At 31.7% G+C, this 10239-nt stretch overlaps 1 protein-coding gene across 1 annotated transcript; it reads left to right on the forward strand.

Annotated features, from left to right (window-relative positions):
* The first annotated feature begins 1687 nt into the window (after nucleotides 1–1687).
* Nucleotides 1688–9767, forward strand: LOC139499151 (large ribosomal subunit protein mL53-like). The gene is made up of 3 exons (XM_071287834.1): nucleotides 1688–1874; nucleotides 8515–8627; nucleotides 9539–9767. The coding sequence occupies exons 1-3, from the start codon at nucleotides 1738–1740 to the stop codon at nucleotides 9682–9684; spliced, it is 396 nt and encodes a 131-aa protein (XP_071143935.1). The 5' UTR covers nucleotides 1688–1737; the 3' UTR covers nucleotides 9685–9767.
* The last annotated feature ends 472 nt before the right edge of the window (nucleotides 9768–10239 follow it).

Genomic DNA, 10239 nt, shown 5'->3' on the forward strand with positions numbered 1-10239 from the left:
ACAACATTGTATACATACATATTAATATCGAAAGTATTTCTCAATAGTTTAATTGTTATCATTTGAACTTTGATTTTCATTTGGACTGTTGGACGCGATTGAAATTTCTACACAAACAATTAAATTTTAACCGCAATTTGGCGTTGGTCAGTTTGACATCAAGAAATACAGCTGTGTATGTGTGCAGAAAACTGTGACGTCCCGGCCTATCATCTTACAGTACTTCGAAAATAATTGCTAAAGTAATTGGCATTATCTTTACTAACTTATAATTAGCTTGACCTATATTAGTCCAAATAATTATGACGTCTGGCAAGGCTATTTTAATTTTTTTCTGGGAAGGCCAAATAATTATGACGTCTGGCAAGGCTATTTTAATTTTTTTCTGGGAAGGCGTCCCAGAAAAAAATTAAAATAGCCTTGCCAGACGTCATAATTATTTGGCCTAGACCTATATGTGTATTTAGGATTTAGCAGGGAAAATGTGTTGCTGTTTTGATCTATTTAAATTATACTACAGACGGTACGTGTGAGATTTATCTCGTCGTACGCTACCCAGTTACAAGGAAAACACCGACTTTAATTATGAATTCAATTTTGTCTGAAGGATTTTTTTTTATTATTAATACATATATTTCTGTTAACAGTTGGACTAATTTGATAGCGGATTGTCAGTAGCGGTGAGATAATAGTCATAAATAAAACCTAGGTTATATTGACATTTCTGGAGCTATTCATTTGTTTCATCTTTATTTTATTTTGTGAGTGTGATGTATGAGAGATTGAACACGGTAGAGAGGGAGAATTAGTCGTATTTTCTTTTGACTGCATATGTAACTTATGAAGTGTTTCTTTGATGTTATATTTACCATTTTTAAGAGTTAAAGGTCTCTGGTGATTATCTATCAATTTGATGTATACAGCTACATTTATGGCAATATTCTAGTACTTTCCATTTAGTAGATTGAGTAAATGTATCAAATGCATATTTTTTTGTGTTGTTGAATGAACGTAATGCGTGCATAAGGTCCTAAGGGGGAGATCGAGATGCCAGACGTTCGAATTTTTCTGCATTGTTGATACTGGTGTGTATGCCAATGGATGCTAGTTGTGAGAACTGGTCAGCCCCGAGTATTTCAGTTATTATAAATGTATTTACATGATTATTTGGAAAATGATTTTAGTCTTATACGGAAGTGATTACTCGTACATAGTTTGAATCGAAAAGTGCATTTTTCTTCTTCTTGAATTTGTATATGGATAAAACACATAAACCATTTGATAAAATTTGGGAAATTTTCTTTTTGGGGGCGGGATGTTATGTATATATGTATTGTATGGTCGTATGTGTTTTGCAGTTTAGTCGTGAGAGTTGTGTCCCTTTGTATGATAATGATGCACATTTGTCATGTGATGTTATCTGTCTCTTTGAAATAAACGTGCTATGGAAATAGACGTGTTTTTGTTGCTCTTAATCAAATGTAACTTTAGCGGCATGGGGAGGCAAGTATATGTCCCCCCATGTACGTAATATTAGGCCGTATTAAAAATTGCAATCCGTTGTAGTGTATTTATTGTTTAATTCAATTGAAGTTATTAGTGATATTTATTATGGTTCTACGGTAGCTTCATTTTAAAATTGACCTACATCTGACGATTCCAATTTTTAGATAAGTTCCGAAAATTTTACAGTCATTTGGAAAACCTTTGACTTGTACCTTATGAAGAAGACTAAGCATGGCAGGGTTTTCAAGAGCAGGCTATAGTCGGGTTATAAATCCTATGAAGAAAACTTTAGAAGCCTTTCACCTGAGATCAATGAAGTCTATAAAATTCACCTTTGACCCATACCATCCAAATGTCAGATCGATGAGGTGATTTTATGATAACACTAGTAACAGTATAGACAGGCCCTGCTGTCACTGTCACTGACACTATCAGTGTCAGTTGTCATTGACACTATCAGTGACAGTGATGAACATGGTACATGTACTGGTTATTTCCAAATAATTATGATGTCTGGCATGGCTATTTTAATTTTTTTCTGGGATGCCTTCCTACATTGTAAGGTCACAGAAAATAAATAAGATAGTGTTGTAGACCTGGAGGATACCATGACAATATTCTAGGTGACATCTAGGGAACTGGCCAGAGGCTTTTCTAGTAGAAGTCTCGACTCTGTGGGTTGTACAGTAGGGGACCTGTGAGTTGCTCGGATGGATGGTACACAGCCCAAAAAAAGGGGTGTTGTAGACCTGGAGATATAAAGGTAGTTTAACTAGTTGAGTTGGGGATCTTCTTTGGCTCAGAGCTCCAGATAAGCTGCGTATTTGCGTGATCACGCAATACAAATAATAAAAAACCCAATGCAATTGCCCATTTGCAGGGTTCAATAACCCAATTAATTCGAAGGAAAACCCAATTATATTCCAAAACTATGAGTTCTCAACCCTTTTATTGGCTACCATTTGCGTTATTTGCCCTTATCTGTTTACAGTCGTCACGTAAACTATTTTTGTAATATTTATAATTGGAAATTTCCTTTCGTTCTAAAAATAGATCCCTGCATCAAGTAGCTGAAATGGGTCCCTGTTAGAGTTTTCCGTTGCTCAATAGGTACATGTACATGTGTTTTTGAAATCATTTCGATCTTCTCTGCGTTTATTCAATTAGCGTGTGTCATGTAGTCATATTTTTTTCGCATTGCTCTGGATTTATCATAACATACATTGAATTAAAACGAAAGTGAATGTCCGGTAAAAATATTGAATAGAAGCATGTTTTCTGCTTCTTTTGAAAAGCTGAGGGAAAGTTATCATGATAACAAGACTCAGCCAGTGTTTTTAGGAAGCATCCATCGAACACACGGGCGTGTGTGCGTACCTTAACGAGAACATTGCTAATAAAAACAGGGTTTCCTCAAAAACGAAATCAGTTGGAAAAAGTGAAAGGCCAAATCAATTATGACATGATAAAGCATCAGAAGATTCAGGTTGAGGGATGAAAATCGAGATTAAACCATGAAAATCAGGATAGTTGGCAGGTCTGTTATGTACTGGTTCTAAGGGAAACTAGATCAAAATAGAATATTTAATCTACTATAGTGATATTTTTACTGTTTTAAAGATTTTAAATGGGAAAATGATGCAAATTGCAAAAAGTTACAGATCTAAGAAAATTAACCATGCTTAAAGTCACAGTTCTTAACATGCTTAAGTTAATGATAATTAGTGATAAACAGGCTGGGAACAAGTTTACCCTCTATATGGTTTGGTATCAGGTCCAATCCCACCCTTCACATGTTCACCCTCTACAGCACTAACAAAAAGGTGATTAAGATTTATTCAACACCAAAAAAACGAAAGAATTTCAATTTATTTTTTTAAACAATTTTAGCATTAAACTTACAAAAATTTGATAACAAATTACTCAACACTTAACCAATGAAAAAACCTTCTTTTGGCGCGAATGTGTAGTGTGAGAACGTGAAAGGGGGCAAACATCAATGTGTGTGCGGCCACAGTTAAAAAAAAATTGGTTTGCCCAAACCCTACCCAAACATCAAGACAGTGGGTAGGTAGGTAGGCATTTTCTTTTCTTTTTTGGCAAAAAGAAATTTAAGTATCAGATGTTTATTAGTCTTCTTGCCTCTGAAAAAAAAAAAAAAATTTCACATCAGGACAATAATAGATTTTGAGTAGGCAGCTATTTTCTGGGTATTTTCTACCTATTCTTTTTCATGGCCCGAACGTGTTATTGGGTGAATTCATGGTGTTTATACCTGTATAGAGGGATATGGGCTATTTCAAAAAAAATGATGCCAAAGTGTGACAAACATGGTAAAAAATTAAGTCATTGCTAATCTTTTTTCTATCATTTTTCTTTAATCCAGAGACATTCAAGTTTACAAAACTACCAAGGGTTAATGCAAAATAATAAAAACAAAAATTTTAACAACATTTTACTCATAAGAATTCATCCACTTTTCAAAGGAAACAACATAATAATAATATCAACTGACAAACATAAATAAGAATATAAATATCAATGTAATTTTTTTGTTTGTTGCAATAAAGGTACTAAATGATTTTCCTGCAATTTATTTTTAATTATAAACAGTTTTTTTTTTTAAATATGTAAATTTCACCAATTTTTAGTGTATTCTTTAATATCTTATTTCAAAAGTTTTTATATCTCTTTGCAAAAGCTTTAATTTTATATAAAAAGTATAAGGAAGCAAACATATATGATCTAATTACATCCTCTGAAAATTTCACAACAATTGCTTCAGTCAATTCTAAGTTTTCTTCATTTAAAAAATACAAACATGTGTTTTTTATCCTTTTGTTACACTCCTGACATATTTTTTCAGTAACTGTAAGACTGTTTTTTAATGGAATGTTTAGAAAATCAGTAATGATATCTATTTTAAATTTACAATCTCACAAATAAATAAATTTATTAGATATTTGATTACATATTTTTTTAATTTCTGAGCAAAGAGCAAACTTTTAATATGTTTAATGAGAATTACACTTTAATTTTTAAGAATCTTTGGTGAATAGTGTGCAGAAAAATCACTTTTACAAGACAGATCAGCTTTCTCATAACATTGTAAAGATGTTACAATTATTTTAATAAAGAATCATGTTGAATTTTGTTATAGATAAGCTACATCAGAAACTTGTCAGGAGTGTAACAAATGTTACACTCCTGACCATAATTTATTGCTACCATATTTTAACCTGAAACTGACCTGAAATCATGTAGAGTCTTTAAATTTCACATATTATTTTAGTGCAAATTAAGAACAGGTTAAAAAAAATTATATACTTCTTACATATTTACAAATTTTGCTTATTGTCTATTTAAAAAAAAAGATGGCTTTCCTTTAAACCTTGTTCAGTCTCTTGTTTGATACTATATATATGCTGTTTTTATGTCAGATAATGTATTATGATAAGTTTGTTCGTTCTACCAAAGATGGTAGCAGTATGTGCTCTGTATATTAAAAATTGTCCAAAAATGTACCCAAAAATGTCAGGAGTGTAACGCTTTAAAATGTTTAAGTGTAACATTCATGTTATTTTTTATAGAAACAATGTTGTTATTATTGGTTTTCCTTTCTGGAATTTGAGTGTGAACACCATCTGTTGCATATTTTCATTAACAAACATGCCATTATTATGGCCTTTATTGCTTGTTTATGCTCAATACTTGTATGTCAGGACTGTAACACATTTAAACAAGCTAGTTCAATTGCAATTTTAGTTCAAAAATTTCAAAAGTAATGATGTAGACTTGTATTCTGTGTTAAGCTGAGGTGTAGTAATGTCATTTTATAATAATTGTCAGTTTGTTTTTCTTCCAATAACTTACCTTTGCTAATAAGATTGAAATAAGGCATTTTTTTGAGTTACACTCCTGACATTGAAGTATTGAGCATACAAAAGCAATGAAGGCCATAATAATGGCATGTTTGTTACTGATAAACTGTAACAGGTAATGTTCACTGAAATTCAAGAAAAAACAACAACTATAACAACATTGTTTCTAAAAAAAATACATCTTAACCCAGTTGTTACACTCCTGACAGACCTGGGTAGTCCTCTTATTGTAACCATAATATTCCAGTAGTAGAACTTCAGGGTCAACTGGATGCACCTGTGCCAAGCTATGATACTTACCTAAAAGAATAAACCGTGCAAGATGTACAGAAACATGTTATTTCACCTACAAAGACATTTTCTGGCAGCATATTGACTTTTACTAACATTCTTTTTTTTAACACAAACTTATTTGACTTACCTTATGAGGCTCATAAAAATGTAAATATATGGAAGAATTAAACAAGAAATCATAGTCAAGATATAATAGTTGGATGAAAGATATTGTTTGGTATTGTATCTGCCCTTATTTATTCTATATCATCAATGAATGCACATGCTTTCTTCTAAATGTCACACTAAAAGCGTTACACTCCTGACATTTTGAGGTACAATTTTGGACAATATTTTTTAAACAGAGCACATACTGCTATTATCTTTGGTAGTTAGGACCAACTAATCATAATACATTATCTGACCTAAAAACATTACAGATATAGTATCATACAAGAGACTGACAAAGGTTTAAAGGAAAGGCATCATTTTTTTTGAAATAGCCCATATATTTCTTTGGATTAGATGATGGCAGTAACCTGCAATATTTGATACACCATGATGTACTTAATTTAATATGCACATGTCCAGTTTACTGCTTAACTGACTGAATATACAATCTATTGTTCATCATAATTGAAAGCTGTGATGATCAGGAAATTCCAATCAGTTATGTCTCAATGAACAGATTTCTATTGTTAGATATTAAATCCAGTCTAAACAAATATATTCCTCTAGGTCATTTTGGAACTGAGATGTTTCAAAACCTGGTTGTTTCATACCTTGTCTTTTCATACCTAACTTAAACCAGGTCGTTTTGTAACTGAGACATTTTGTAACCTTAGGCCTCAATTAAAATATTGTTTGTTTGCCCTTTTCCGACCCTATGTTTTGAAACAGGGTAGGTAGGTAGGTAAAATATTTTATTTTTCTTTCCCAAAAAATAACTTAGCTCGGTACATTTTTTGTCATGGGTAGGCAGGTAGGTATAATATTTTATTTTATAGATACAAAATCTGCATGATGTCATTTTTGTCTGTATTGCTTTTGTTTAAGTATGCTTTTGCTAATAAGTTTCTAGGACTATTAGTATAATAGTCCCAAGTTTTGAAAAAAAAATATCATGTAGAATGTGAAGTTAATTCATCATATGCACTACAATTTTTTTCAAATTTCAAAATATAGGGCTGTGCGGCATATTTTAAACGTTTACATACCTGGAATTTTTAAGAATTTTAACTTGCACTAATAGTACTATGTTCCTTGAACGCTTACCTAGACCTAAAGTTTTTCTGTAAGCAGGTAAGAGATAACTTTGTTCTGGTAAAATATGTCTGGGCAGAAATACATTGTACATTACTAGTAGAAAAAGTTCCTAGAGTGTTTAAATTTTTGTGTGTGCCTGTGTGTTCAATAAAAATGCTACAAGACTTGAAACTCAATTGTCACGTATTTTACACCGCATTTATAAATGGTCTGTATGGAAAAACTTGGCGATTTTACTGCCAAATATTCTCCCCTTTACAGACCTTTGGTTCATGTCAGATATAAATCAGAATATATCAATGCTGGTCGAAGGCATCATTAACATAATCATCCTAATCTACGGACCACCAAAGGTCATCCCTACATAGGATACAAAGTCTGTTTACAAAATATTTTGTACACACGTTGATAATTTAGTATTAGACGAACTTTTTTTGAATGAACCCTGCTCTTCATGTATAAAGACACAGAGTAACGTTCGTTAAATCATGATTTCAAAGCTTTCAACATCGATTTCAAACAAATGCTTTGAAACTCCAAATGCAAGTGTTCATTCATGTCAAACGCTCATGTGATACCAAACGGACTAGACCTTATACAGGAAAGATAAAACCTGAGAATTCCGGTAAAAAAGTTTTGAGCGGGAAATACAAATATAAGATTTTTGGTAGGAACAAAAAATAAAATAAAATCTTGCTGGTAAACACAAATAAAGATTTTCAGGCGAATTTATAGGGTCGTTCGGTAAAGGGCAAACAAACAATATTTTAATTTAAGCCTTATTATCATCATGATCATGATTATTATAACAAAATATGATACATGTGATATGAGTGGTAGGTTATTGGAGAAGTGTAGAATAAATATTTCTATTAAAAATACAAATAGACTTATTGATATATATTATATATAATTCGCTTAAATATTCTGCCCAAAATCTGTTTGCAAGTTTTGTATTCTTCCCTGGCCTGGATTTGAACTCATACTACTGAGACATTGTGGCACCAAATCAGCCTGCACTATGCCCAAGATGCTAGACTACTTGACCATCTAGGCTCTCTATATATACAAAATTATATAGCATTTATTAAATAATTGAATGCGCATAATTTCACATTTTACAAGAAATTTATTTTGGCTTCAATAGAGATATACACTTCCAGAGACAAAACTAATGAATTAATTTATACATATTGTCTTAAATTGTTTGATTACGACAATACTTATAGAGACACACTTTATAACCATATATAATTACATCAGGTATGAAAAGTCTCAGTTAAGAATTGACCTAGTTATGAATCGACCAGGTTACAAACGACTAGCATTTCTGTGAACAGAGCTGTATTAAAGTGTACCAATAAAACAAGAACAATCCTTAAACTTTTTCTAGGTAAGTTTGAATTTCTGAAAGGACCAGGAAATGACCTTTTAAATCCCAACCATTTAGTGCATGGGCACTCAAATTGTGACTATTGTATACCAGTAAGGTTTAAAGGTTGAAGACTTTATTGTTCTGATAAATCAATGTTTATGGTATAAATTTACATCAATGATCATAATTATGAAATTATAATATATTTTTCAGAGAGTGTTTATTCCTGATAAAACAGGCACGTATTCTAAAGACAAACTTAAACTGTGCAACTAAAGTTGATGTAAAATCTAATCGATGTGATCCTGAGATCAACATAGCATTTAGTGAGTATAAAATGTTCATAAAATTGAGAATGGAAATGGGTAATATGTCAAAGAGACAACAACCCAACCAAAGAGCAAACAACAGCTGAAGGCCACCAATGGGACTTCAACGCAGAGAGGAAATCTCCAACAGGGAGGTGACTCCTCAGCTGGCTCCAAAACAAAATTATGCACTAGTTCAGTGAAAATGTACAACACACCAAACTCCAAAACATACAAACATGACAAATGAACTAAAATTAAAAAACATACATCACTAACAAAGGCCAGATGGCCCTGATTTGGGACAGGCACAAAAATAAGGTATGAATAAGTCGATATGAGAAAAGTAAATGATCGGTAAATTAAAGTAAGCAAGCAACCTTGCAACACAATAAATTATAATGAAAAAGTCATCTAGAGATTCGCGAAAAGTGTCAGTCCTCAGGATTTTACCACCAAAATTTTGCATAGGACTGACACAATTTTAGTGTTTTTCAATAGAATTAGTAGTGAGGACCAGTAGATTTTCTTCAAGGACCACCAGGGAAAAAAAGATTTCACGAACTCTCAGCATGACTTCAATAATAAAAAAACCCTAGAAAAATCAGTTGAAAAAAGTTTGATTAATCAGGACATGCAGAAGGACACAAAGCATAAAAACTAACAATTAAAAACTAGCTAATCAAAGATATAACCTTTACCTACACACTCAATGCTAGATTTCATTTACCTGAGTATTGTGAGTATGCACAACAAAGTTGATCATTGTTTTGATCCTATTCATGCCTGTGTAAAGCAATTAATAAATTATTCAAACTTAAATATTTTAATACCAGAATTGAGATAATGTGTTTTAAACCAGATCTTTTAAAATTATACCAGCTGTAGAAAGTAGTACTTAATAGTTGTGTGTGAATCTATCTTTTCAGTTGATGACCACAAAGTCAAGTTTAAGACATCAGAATTAACCACTTTAGACATTTTACAAAGACTACATGAATTTAGTGATGAAAAGGACCCTAAAAAGAATGAAAAAGTTGTTGTGATGACAAAAGCAAAGAAAAGGAGCAAATAATCAATATCTTGTATCATTTGTTTGTGTGTGTGATTCTGTGAGAAATTGTAATAATTTTATGAATATAAATGTTGGATATAAAACCTTCTATAATTCTTTCTTGATTTATCCCTTTCATGACCTGTTCATTATTTTAATTCAATCAATCAACATGTGGTTTATTTGATCTCAGTTTTTCATTGATTGAAAATTCGTTTATGACGTAAAATTTTGTTGCTTTCCTCTGAAAATTCTTTATATGATAAAAATAGGTGACCATGTTTGATCATGTCATGTCAAACAGAATGAACACATTTTTTTTGCAGGTTGTTCGAAAAGAAGGATTAAGATGGTCTGCATATCATCAAAAATTTATTAGAGAAACAGATTTCACCACCAAATCTCGTGCAATACAATATTTATATACTTTAGACACTTTTAAAAATATTAAAAAAAAATTTAACTGTTGATAGTGGATTAATATGGTATCACACTCATTTCAGTAGTAGAATCAATATTTAACATAAGGTTTTTGGGTGGGGTTTTTTCATGAAGGAAAAAGAAATTACAAATAAG

This window comes from Mytilus edulis, chromosome 12 (genome assembly GCF_963676685.1).
Source record: "Mytilus edulis chromosome 12, xbMytEdul2.2, whole genome shotgun sequence".
In the NCBI taxonomy this organism is placed as follows: domain Eukaryota; kingdom Metazoa; phylum Mollusca; class Bivalvia; order Mytilida; family Mytilidae; genus Mytilus; species Mytilus edulis.

What these genes read in the sequence shown, in the direction of transcription:
- LOC139499151 (XM_071287834.1), top strand. Translation starts at nt 1,738, where the DNA reads ATGGCAGGGTTTTCAAGAGCAGGCTATAGTCGGGTTATAAATCCTATG. An exon ending in CCAAATGTCAGATCGATGAG is followed by an intron (nt 1,875 to 8,514) that starts GTGATTTTATGA and finishes TATATTTTTCAG; the next exon opens with AGAGTGTTTATTCCTGATAA. An exon ending in TGAGATCAACATAGCATTTA is followed by an intron (nt 8,628 to 9,538) that starts GTGAGTATAAAA and finishes CTATCTTTTCAG; the next exon opens with TTGATGACCACAAAGTCAAG.